The sequence below is a fragment of the Leuresthes tenuis genome, unplaced genomic scaffold (assembly GCF_036924035.1).
Source record: "Leuresthes tenuis unplaced genomic scaffold, fLeuTen1.0.hap1 SCAF_14, whole genome shotgun sequence".
NCBI classification, from domain to species: domain Eukaryota; kingdom Metazoa; phylum Chordata; class Actinopteri; order Atheriniformes; family Atherinopsidae; genus Leuresthes; species Leuresthes tenuis.
In genome coordinates this window covers 4212501-4224706 of record NW_027325368.1, presented here as the reverse complement: position 1 = coordinate 4224706, position 12206 = coordinate 4212501, and the positions used below count along the sequence as shown (strand labels likewise).

The 12206-nt window shown below is 43.1% G+C and overlaps 2 protein-coding genes across 2 annotated transcripts in view; one reads left to right on the top strand and one right to left on the bottom strand.

The window, feature by feature from the left end:
* LOC140269133 (receptor-type tyrosine-protein phosphatase N2-like) overlaps positions 1-5772 on the bottom strand; it is a 203651-nt gene extending 197879 nt beyond the window's left edge. The window contains exon 1 of the mRNA XM_072364154.1: positions 5470-5772. Coding sequence (XP_072220255.1) covers positions 5470-5557 — 88 coding nt within the window. The 5' untranslated portion in view covers positions 5558-5772. The remainder of the gene's footprint in view (positions 1-5469) is intronic.
* A 5216-nt stretch (positions 5773-10988) lies between these two features.
* Positions 10989-12206, top strand: part of LOC140268594 (properdin-like) — a 9656-nt gene continuing 8438 nt past the window's right edge. The window contains exon 1 of the mRNA XM_072363520.1: positions 10989-11204. Within this exon, the coding sequence (XP_072219621.1) occupies positions 11144-11204 (61 nt within the window). The 5' untranslated portion in view covers positions 10989-11143. The remainder of the gene's footprint in view (positions 11205-12206) is intronic.

Sequence of the window (12206 nt, the reverse complement as noted above, 5' to 3'; positions counted from 1 at the left end):
GAGGTAGAATAAAAAAGTGTGGGTTAAGGACCCAGATGTTTATAATACTTTTAAAGTAATCCTGCTAACAGACAAATTGTGTCCATCCCATAACCTCCTTGTTGGAAGTTAAAATGAAGCCCAAGTCGAAGCGTGCTTGGAATGAATCAGATTTCTCTGCTGCTGGGACGTTAGCAGCTCTCCGGCCTGCAGCACAGTTACAGTAAACCGCCTCAGCAGCTGTGCAGATGTGTCCTGCACAAACCCAACCAAACAATCAACCCCAATGAAAATTTAATGAGCATTGCCATGGCGACGGTCACACCAGGTGAACCAGCAGCAACCTCGCCCAGGTCCAGGTTAATGATTAGGAAGACCTGCGGCTCGACTTATTTTCAGGTTTGAGTCCCAGAAGGGAAAATCTGAGGCTTTACGACAAAACCTCAAACTGGCAGGTACAATAAACACCAAGAAAAACAGAGTTTAGGCGACAAACATCACCTCTGATGTCTGTGACGACATCACTGACAAATAAACATGCACATAAGTACGATATCAGCACATCAGTAATATAAAAAATGTCATGTGAAGTCACTTCTTTCAGCCTCTCCCTTTATCAGGGGCACCACAGTGAGCTGATCTCACATCATCAGTTTGGCACATGTTTTATGCTGGTTGTTTAAACCCTCATCATGTAGCTGGGCTTGGGACCGGCACCAGAAATATACTGACTCACACCTAGGGACAATTTTGTGTCTCCATTTAACCTAACATGCATGTTTTGGGGGGGGGGCAGGAGGAAGCTGGAGTACCCCCACACACAGGGGGAGAACATGCTAACTCCACACAGACAGACCCCAGCTGGGAATTGAACCTGGAACCCTCTTACTGAGAAGCACCAGTGCTAAGCACCACACCACCGTGTAGCCCAAAGTCTAAAGATATATATAGATATATGTATGCACCTATCAAGGAAGGAAGGAAGGAAGGGAGGGAGGGAGGGAGGAAGGAAGGAAGGAAGGAAGGAAGGAAGGAAGGAAGGAAGGAAGGAAGGAAGGAAGGAAGGAAGGAAGGAAGGAAGGAAGGAAGGAAGGAAGGAAGGAAGGAAGGAAGGAAGGAAGGAAGGAAGGAAGGAAGGAAGGAAGGAAGGAAGGAAGGAAGGAAGGAAGGAAGGAAGGAAGGAAGGAAGGAAGGAAGGAAGGAAGGAAGGAAGGAAGGAAGGAAGGAAGGAAGGAAGGAAGGAAGGAAGGAAGGAAGGAAGGAAGGAAGGAAGGAAGGAAGGAAGGAAGGAAGGAAGGAAGGAAGGAATCTTTAAAATGCTTTTTGAATATTATGCTCACAAGGTCACTATCAGTCACTTTTGATTAGAAATTTGAATATTCAGAACCCGCAGGGAATAAAGTAACCCCCCCCCCCACTTTCAGGGTTATATTATGCATATTTAAAGTTTGCTATGAGGCGGTTTTAAATAGCCTCTCTGAAGAAAACGTTCATAACTTAAATTTGATTAATAAAAACATGGAGTATCTTAAATATGTGGCTCACTTTTACTTCGCTATTTCCATTTCAATACCTACATTAAGGGACTTTTCCTGCAAGTGCTACATTTATTTGACCATAGAAAACAGTAGCTGCATGATTTATTAGCTTAAATTATGAATTCAACAAGATGGTGGAGCTGCAGATTATCCACAAGAGGACGGGCTCACAGGAAAAGAAGATGAATGGAACAATGAGCCAAAGCTAGCTGGTTAGCAGCCAGGGTGCAGCAAGCAACCCAGCAGCAAAGATGCAGGGACTCCCTGATGAATGAGAACAGAATGCAATGATTAGCAATATTTTATGCACAATCAAACATAGAAAACTTAGTTCATAAGAAATATGAACAAATGACAACATTTGGGTTGGGGGGCATTGCTAAAAAGAAACAGCTGGAGGGACATGTAACGAGTTCGGTTAGCTGACAACAGGTCAGTAAGATGAATGGGCATAAAAAAGAGCACCTTAGAGAAGCAGAGTGTCTTCAAAGTAAAGACAGACGGGATTTAGTAATACCTCCAGAAATCATTGCTTGTGAACACAGTCCACAGGTTAAAGCTCTGAAGAAGCAAAGAAGAATCAATATGTGAACATGATGCAAAAACACCTCCATGTTCTCTGCACCAAAGCTCTTTAAAACAGAAGTAAAGTGGAAAACTGTGGGAGGACAAAAGAAGAAGTGTCAGGCCGAAAAAATATCTACAGCAGATGGACAGGATCTGAAAGTGATGTCCTTAAGAAAGAGGAAAAAATCCAGCTGTGACCTGACAGGACCTGAGAGATGCATCTGGACCTTCAGCTGATCCATCTACTGTTGGCCCAAGCCTCATCAGAAATGGTCTCCATGGAAGGGTGGCTGTCAAGAAGCCGTTCTTAAGGAAGGGAAACAGGGAGAAAAGGCTGAGCTGTGCCAAATGACACAAGAAGTGGACTGAAAATCAGTGGCAACAGGTCTTATGGAGGGATGAATCCTCCCCAGAGCCCGGACCTCAACATTATTGAAGCAGTGTGGGATCATCTGACAGAGAACGGAACAAAAGGCAGCCCACATCCAAAGAAGAGCTTTGGGATGTCCTTCAAGAAGCCTGGAGAACTATTCCTGAAGACTCCTTAAAGAAATGACAGAAAGCTCGTCTCAGAGGGTTCAGGCTGACAATCAACAGCCAATCTTTTTGTTTTGGCCATTTCTTAAGCAGATCTACCAGCCCAGTTTGTTGCCAGATTGTCTGCTTCTGACCTCAGTTAGCAGAGCTCCAGCAGTCTGGGTCCTGGGTCCTGGGTCCTGGGTCCTGGGTCCTGGGTCCTGGGTCCTGGGTCCTGGGTCCTGGGTCCTGGGTCCTGGGTCCTGGGCCCTGGGCCCTGGGCCCTGGCTTCAGCTTACTGTTATTGTTCTGACCCTGACCCCTGCTTCTGACCTCAGTTAGCAGAGCTCCAGCAGTCTGGGTCCTGGGTCCTGGGCCCTGGCTTCAGGTTACTGTTCTGACCCTGACCCCTGCTTCTGACCTCAGTTAGCAGAGCTCCAGCAGTCTGGGTCCTGGGTCCTGGGCCCTGGGTCCTGGGCCCTGGCTTCAGGTTACTGTTCTGACCCTGACCCCTGCTTCTGACCTCAGTTAGCAGAGCTCCAGCAGTCTGGGCCCTGGGCCCTGGGTCCTGGGCCCTGGGCCCTGGGTCCTGGGTCCTGGGCCCTGGGTCCAGTTTACTGTTACTGTTCTGACCCTGACCCCTGCTTCTGACCTCAGTTAGCAGAGCTCCTGGGTCCAGCTTACTGTTACTGTTATTGTTCTGACCCTGACCCCTGCTTCTGGATGATTCCGCTTGTCTTTGTGAAAACCTGAGCCCTTAACTATTACCTTTCTTGGATCTCTGGCTGGTTAAAGTGTTTTGGGGTTCTGTCGCCTGTTGGATGGTCAGTGGATCAGCCTGGTCTGGATCCTGGACCTGATCCCAGAGTACTGTGAGTTCTCTGCTGGTCCCTGTTTGGATCGATGCATCTGCCTCACTTGACTTTCTGCCCTGATCCTTTCTAAAGGAAAGGATCCTTTCTATCTCCCCTCTTCTCATTCAGGATCCACAGATCTGGCCAGAACCCTGATCAAATCCCCTCTTCCAGTAGCCTTTGTGCCTGCTCACCTTCGACTTCCTTCCTCTCCAACCCCTGCCGCTGCATCACAACCTCCTCCCTGAATGCTTTTGAACCATCTTTCACTTCCACATGCGACTTCTCTCCCTTCTGCTCTTACCTGGTCTTCTATTCTGACTCTGCTGGGATTGTCTACCTCACAGGTCATTGTTACTCCTGCTGGCCACAGCTGGCTCCTGCTCAATCGTTCACTTTGTATTCTACTAAAGTCATTACCCTTCACTTCTGTGTCACTGGCCTTCACAGCCCCTGCTGAACTGTCACAGTCAGCAAAAAGGAATGAGGGGTGGCTCAGGACTTTTGCACACTGTGTAATTGTACAGTGATGTAAATATACCATGTTAAGGTTATCAATAAGAGGTAAAGATGCTGCATCGAGGCATCAGAAAATCTTCTACCATTTGGTTTCTCTACAGAAATGATCAGAGCTGTTGCTCATTAGAGTAAAACCCATTAGAGTAATTCAGTTATAATGCCCATGTTGACTTCCAGCCGATGTTTTGCTGCTCCTCTCCTCAGCTGAGCCTGTGGCAGCCATTCCGCGCGCTGCTTATGTAATCTGACGGAGGAGGAGGAGGAGGGTCTGGAGACGCGCACAGCTGCCTCTGAGCACCAGCTTCTCACTGCTCCTGCTGCCTCTTTCACCGTCGTCCACAACAGATCTCTGCCTCAGTCATCCTGCAGGCTCCACATCTCAAGTCGGTGGGAGGGAAATTAGATATTATCTATTTATAGACTCCGTGCAATAGCGAAATGAACGTCTTCAGCCAGCGCGCGCACACTGACGCACACCCAAATTTCCAATCGATAAGCGGCTCCACCAGGAGTGTGTATCATCTCATCTTTCATTGCCTCCTCTTGTTTACAAATGAATGCACACAGAACTACTTTTTATTTATCTTTCCATTCCCCTCCTCGTGCACGCTCATTTCCTGAGAGGGGGAACCTTTTTTCATTTGATCTGTATGAATTGGACTCTAATTGGACCATCTTTGAAGCTACATTTGTTGTGATCAGGCTGGTTTAAATAAACCTAAATTTAGTTGAATTTAAACTATTACACTTGATACGTTGGAAGTTATTTAATTTGTTTCTAGTTTTAATTTCTCATTTTTTTCTTCTAAATGTTATTTTCACATTAAAATGTAACAACATGATCAGCTTCATTTCCTTTTGAAACTGTTTGGATGACGTTTTTTCTGCATTCTATCTGAATATTTACTTCACTTTCTTATTGATTCTATTCTGTTTTCTTCTTAGCACTTTTATTACTTTATTTAGACTCATTTTCGTACTAATTTTGACATTTTATGATACGTTTTACGTAGAAACTTGTTAACATCAGCACTTTTGTACCTATTTAATTTGTATGCATTTTATTTTTGGCATTCCTGAGCTTATTATAGATAATACACGTTATTATCGGTCATTTACGTTACTTCTGGTGCATCTATGAAGCATATCCATTTAAAATAAGCCCTGTTACTGCAGTTGAACTGTTGTTGGCGTAAATCAGTCCTGACTGACAGATTTAGGCCGTGTTATTCTAATGAAGGCTAATTTCCGTGTTTCTGCCTCCCTGGCAGCGCTGCTGTTTCCCTTTGAGGTTTCGGATCTTTGTGGCGAAACGCATCGCAGGATGAGCGTGTTTTTCCCTGCGCTCAGGTGAAGCTGCAGTGGATCAGCCTGCAGGTTCCTGGCAGCTCGCTGCCACACATCTACCTCGCGGTTTGTCCAGAAAATGGCCCTGAGCAGGAAAACTCCACAGGACGTGGAGGCAGCAGCTCCGTCTCGTTGTCATATTTACTCACCGAATCGCCTGTCAGCAGACGCGGGGAAGCGGCTCAGGGAAGCGATGAGGAGGAGGAGGTGGAGGAGGGAGGAAAGCAAAGGATCCATGTCTCTTCTGGGCTGTTCTCTCTGCCGTTAAAAGGCCATCTTTTTCAGCGGGGCTCCGATCGTCTTCCTTTCCGTTCAGAGCGGCCCCTCCGCGGCTGGTGGAGCAGAGGAGAAGCGGGATAGATGCTGGAGGAGAAGAGAGAGGATGCAGGGCGTTTCTGCTGCTGGAACCTCGAGCGCTCGCAGCATCAAGGCACGAGCGCTTTAACGCGGCGCTTCCGGTGGAGGTTGTTTCAAATTAGAACTCGAAATCACAGAAGCAGTCAAGTTTATTCCAAAATAAACAGAATCAGAGGCAGATAAAAGTCACAAACAGAAACACGACACCGAGAAATATGAACAAAGCAAAGAGCCAGTTCATTATTGTACTTTACTGCTTCCAAATCCTTGTTAAGGAAAGAATTTGAATCCTTTTTTAAAGACTTTGTTTTCTCTACGTTTCGTGAGACGTCACGTTGTTCACGTTGCCAATACAGACCACATAGCCTAGCAGAAAATGATATATTGCTTGTAATACGCAGCTTGTTGTTTTTCTGGATAACAAAGTGTTTGACCCACGGCCCACATTTGGTTTTTAAATTATGAAGTGGACGAAGGTTGGAGTGATTGGCTGTCTAAACTCTGCCGCCAGACATGGCTAAACCCGGGATTTTCTTTCTAAATTCACAATACTACCGATATTTCGTCCCATTTCACAGCTGGCTGTGGACATCTGGATCACACAACACATGCTGTAACCCATCCAATCACCAGAACTGAGCCGGAGTCTAAAGTAGACCAAAGCAGCTCAGATTAGGCCCAAATGTGCCTGCTATTTAAAACCCTAATTTGAAGAAAAGTTGCGATGCTGTTTGAAAAAAGAACACAGAATTAAAGATGGGCAGAGGTTTAGAAACCTGCAGGAACCCGCACTGACAAACTGTGGAGCAATCTTTAGATATAGGTTGTTCAATACAAAATCACAAAGACTTTGAATATTCCATCATCCACAGAGAATGAGACACGTCTGGAGACATCTCCACGTGAAAGTGACACGGCTGGAAGTCAACATTAGATGACTTTTGGATGTATTAGATGATCTTCAGGCCCTCAGGCCTATAAACAGGCATGATTCTGGGTACGGAAATCAGTGCTTGGGCTCAGGAACACTTCCAGAGATCATGGTAGCTGTATCCTTCAGAATAAGGAGGAGAGGAGCTAACCAGCTTGTTCAAAGCCTGCATCTCTGGTGGTATTTGGGGTACAATGGAAAGGTAAACACAGGTTTTCAAGTGACATTTTATCCATCCTGTCGATGTCATTTTCAGGGAAGGCCGAGCACATTTCCTTGCTCCTTCCTGCTAAACTGCGCACTGCTTCTCGTAGTCCGAGGCAGGATCTGGGCTCCCCGGTTCCCAAATGCGAACTGTTGTTAAAAGAAGGGATGTTACACAGTGGTAAACATCGTCCTGTTCCAAATTCTTTGAGACGTGCTGCTGCCATCGAATTCAACATGAAAGAAAGAAGTCTCTCTCTCTCATTTGTTAAATCTGTTCTACTGTGATAAAAATATTGGCTTCTTAGATTCGTACATTTTGGTTGTTTTTTATTCACATTTCACACAGCGATCCAACATTTTTGGAACCGTGGTTTAAAGTTTGCCTTGAAAAAACAACCTGATACCTATTGGATTTGGTTCTGTTCCACTCTGAGGCACAATGATTTAAAGCTTACATTTCCTTTGTACGGTAGACATCTGCAGTGTCTCCAGATCTGAGCACAGATGGCTGATATCAACTTTAGTGAACATTCTCAGGCAATGTGACAAGAAAAGGCAAGTTTCAAGATGATACGGTATATGGTAAGTCAAAGTACTTTATGTACGTGATGAAAATATCATAAAACTATCCATCAATAACACAGATTACTCTTATAATTATTTTCCTAAAAGCAAAATTTGAGAGCAAAAGTAAATCAAAAGACCAAAAAAATATGTCCATCATGAAAATAGATAAAAGTACATCCATGTTTGGTAAAACTGAAGCAGAATGTTGAGTGAAGGTGGTATATTTATCAAAATCAGTGAGGGAATAGTGCAGATTGCTTTTTGAAAATGGCTGCAGTGGGTGAACTATTCCAGCAGAGGGCAGCATAACAAATCCGTCACACATTGTTCGGTTTTAACTCAAAACAGGACAAACTGACCTGAAACTTTCACTTTCAGTAAACTGAGGTGACACTCTTTAACTTTATTACATGTTCTAGTTTATTTTACTTTATTTAAACCCTCTGTTGGCGAATATCTTGTCCTTATTGTTTCTGATGTGGTGGATTTACAGCTCTAGCTGCTGGAATAAAACCTTTAACCCTGACTTAGAATCTCCATTATCGCAGAGAAGGGCTATTTTTAATGTACAACACTAATACAGCCAGCAATAATACACTGGTGAGAGACACGGATGTCTTTATTTAATGTATTATATATATATTGTAGAATATTATAGAAAATTGTGTGTTTGATGGCCCAAAGTTTGTTACCTGTAAAGTTGCACTAAGCAATTTTTTCAGGGAATCTGTCAACGATTATAAATTAAAAAAGAGAGAAAAAGAAAAGAAAACATTTGTTTCATACACTTAATTATCTCATTAGGGAAAGTCCACTTGAACTCAGATGCTGAGCACACAGATGCCTTCACATAAATCCAAATGAAAAGTAGAATTTATGCTGGGTTTACACCAACCGATTTCCACAGTCCCAGACTAAAAACTGAGTGAAAAGGAGTCTGACTGAGTCTTTAGGAGTCTAACTGGAGTCTCGGCGCGCTCCCGTCACCTGGATCGCTAAATTTAAGGTGGTAATCTGCATTAAGTTTAAGGCGGTAATCTGCAGTCTGCGACAGCGTTTCATACCGGTCTCTCCTCAGTCTTGGGATCATATCAAACGTGTTTAATATTATCGCAGGTCGCAGTGACGTAACACCATCAACAACCAATAGATAAGCTCTGACACCATCGGAAACAGGAAAGCAGACAGTCAATAACAAACATGTCGGCGGATGTAGAAGAATGAGTGATATTCTGTGGCGTTTTCTCTCCTTTTTGTTGGGGTTTTCACCACAAACCACTGCACAGAAGAGCAGCTGCAGCTAGAAGCTGCTTCTCCTCCATTTTTGTAAAACTTCTGCTGAGCATGATGGGAAAAAATTGCATGATGGGAAAAAAATCTAAAAAATCTAGTTGTAGTCTTGTAAATAGTGACCCTACAAGATTCACAGTCTTTGTAAAATCTTTAGTCTGAGGCTCGTCTGGGACTAAAAACTCTAAACACTAGTCTTTAGATGTGAGCTGATAGTCTTTCAGAGTATTTTCAAAGTCTTCTGGTGTGTGGGGAGCATAAGTCAGAGCTGTCATAGCGTTACATCCCATAATGAAACATCCACAAAAACAGGAGGGGAAAATTGCCCAGAGAACTAATGACAAATGCAAGGCAGGTGGGTAGCAATCAAATGAAGGATCAGGTGGTAAAACTAAACAGAATCACAAGAAAACAAGCTCTTACATGAAGGTGAACTAGAAAACAAAACAAGAAGATAAGACAAAAGCATCATTACAAAAACAAAGAACACTTCTGCTCTAACCTGAGAAAATCAGAGGAAACTAAACTGGAGTTTAACTAAGCGGCAGAAGGAAAGGACAAGATTAACGCACGAAAAACAAGGAAACAACCCCGTTTTTCAAAAGAATAAAGGAAAAAAAGTTTCACTTCTGAAACAGTTATCTGGCGGAGGTTAGTTCAGTCACACTCGATGACTTCGGCCGTCGCTCAGAAACAGCAGCAGCTGATCCTGCTGAATCTGTGGAGCTGTCCGTGGTGCTGGAGTACGGGAAGGATTTGTTTTTGTGCCTTTTTCTCTCAGTTCCCCTCCGCCCAGCCAGTGTTAGACCTTCGATATTCTCAAAACTTTACATTATAAGCAGTATATTATGTGGTGTATGTGTAGCCCATGTACTCCGTAGTGTTGTGTCTCCTTCATAATCAAAAAGAAAAGAAGAATCGTGCGTTATATTGGCATGTTGTGTTGGTGAAATGTACAAACCCCACAGAAATCTATCCTAATTCCAGGTTATAAGGGAACAAGATAGAAAAATGCCAAAGGAGTGGATACTTTTTCAATGCCATGCTGTTTTAAATGGGATTTAACAACCTCATTTCCAACTTGTCACATGATAAAAGTTGGTCTGAAGCCCGCTGCGTTGGCTATGAAAGCAGAAGGTATCGCCAACTCAAACAGCAGACATGTCCGGGCCCTGACTGAGCAGCTTCTGACATGTATGGCTCAGCTTAGGCACTGGTAAGCGTTATGTGGGCCAGACACGACCCAGAGGCAAAGAGGAAAGCAAATTTGGGCTATATCTGGGGGACATACGGCTGAATTTAGGAGTCAATGTCTTTCCAAGGGCTTTACAAAGGGTAACTGGACTACATATTCTTAAAGAATACTTCTATTTCAAGAAGAAATGAGCCCAGTTGCATTTATTTTATTACCATAACCTGGATGACTGAGAATCTACACAAACACACAGTCAACACCATCATTTAAGGCCAAATGTGGGCCAAAACTGCAGATGTGGATCATGTCTGAGTCAATCTGGCAAAGTGTTACTTTTAAAAGTGCATGCTTTCCCAGTTTGATAATGTACTAAAGTACTAGTTTGTGCCACTATGACACAATGTCAAAGGCAGGTAACATCTTTTACAGATAGTTCATGTTAATGGCTCAAGTTTTCCAAACCTTAAAGCGAATGACCTGGTTTCTCTTTATTAAGAGGTACCTTGAGCTGACATTTTGTTGTAAACTGGCATGATGAAAACTTAACTGAATGCAGCTGTAGATGTTTAGTGTAAACTGTGCTGCAGGTAAAGTGAGTGATGAGGTTAACCTGGGCACCACGTTAAGCTGGGAAACGTCATCATTCGAGATGGAGTTCATACCGTGAAAAATGCAGCTTTGAAAGCTTTTCCAGATGTGAAAGAATACCTGAAACTGTGTTAAAGCGGCTTTATTTTCCAACATCTGGATCTGTGAGGTGACTGTACCAGTGATTCTAAAAAGGAAAAAGTTTGACTTTATTTTAGAATTAAAAAAAAAGACTTAAATTCTTTATTATTTGAACATTTCAATCGCAAAATGCTTATTTCTTCAATGCTAACAATCCATTTGGAAATCCTTTTAAAAATGCCCTTTATCCTGTAACCCTGCTCTGACAGGGTTAAACACTTACTGGCAGCACATTCTCGTGTGCTTTATTGACTTGGTTGATATGAAGGTTGTTTGCTTTCAGGTTGATGACCTTACAGGAAATTCTGCTTTTACTCACAAAAACACATAAACCTTTGGCAGGACTTTAGTCTGCCTGCAGACTTAAGCCACTCAGACTGCATCTACCCCTTAAACTGATCATCACCAAACTTCTGCTTCGGTAGTTTACCCCGTGGGAGGCTGCTGCATCCACAAATAAGTTATCCAAACAGATCTGAGGCCAGTGAGGACAGAGAAAGTAAGGTTTTAGCTTGTAGCTTCAGCTCTGACCTGCAGCAGCAGGACAATGGATGCTCTGACAGTTCTACTGGTTTTGGTTCCCCTGCTGGCGTCTGTGGAGCGCTCAGGTCAGTCTTAATATTCAGCTTCTGTGTGAAAACATGCTGAGCAGATGTCAGCTTAGAAAACAAAGTAGGCACCTCTCAATTTTTGTTTTTTTCTCCCGAGGAACCAGACTTTTTAATCTCTTTAACTGGTCCTGAGTTTTCTGACAGTCTTTCAAAGTTTTTCTTTGGACAATGGCTGCTTTTTCACTCATTTTCAGTTCAGATAGGCCATTATATCTGAAAATTTTGAATCAGTGTCTTTCCTCTCTTTGTTACTTCCAGCAGGTCACAAAGAGACATCATTTGTTAACGTTTATTTTTTTTAAAACGCCAAAGATAACACAGTTTGACAGACAAAACTGTATTTCGTTTCAGCACCCAGGGGATTCCCAAAGAGCTGATAGCTGAAAACTTAGCAGAAAGAATTAGCAGAAGCATTATGAGACTTATTTCTTTTCTTATCTCATCACCTAAAAACAAGTGAAAAAATCCAGCCCACTTTGAACATGATTTACAGACACATCCTTCAAAGTTTAAAAAGGTCATGGAAGTTGGATATTTCTCGAGTGAATCTGAATTTTTGGGGATTTTTCCATGGAAACTGTGATAATTAAAAACTACTTAAACTACTGTAGTTCAATGCTGGCAAATCATCCTCTTCATATGCAATTTCTACAACAAATGTAGGCATTGCAATAGGCCTCGAGGTTTTTTGCACCCCCATCCAAACTCTGATTCCCTCCCATTATGTTCAACCTCTGAATTATTTTCTCTTCACATTTCGAGTTGAGGTGTCCCTTCATCTTTGAGACTCTCTTTCTATTCCGCCTCCGTCTGCTGAGGTTTGTCGTCAGCAGGTCCTTCTCTCTCAGAGAAATATTTCAGTGATACTTCCATATGTCCTGCATCAAGTGTCATCTTCACTCATCAGATCGTATCAAACAGAAGCATCAAGTTAGAGACTGTAGGGTTATGTCTCGTTTGCATTTAAAACGTTTGGGGTGTGATTTCACATTGTTGACA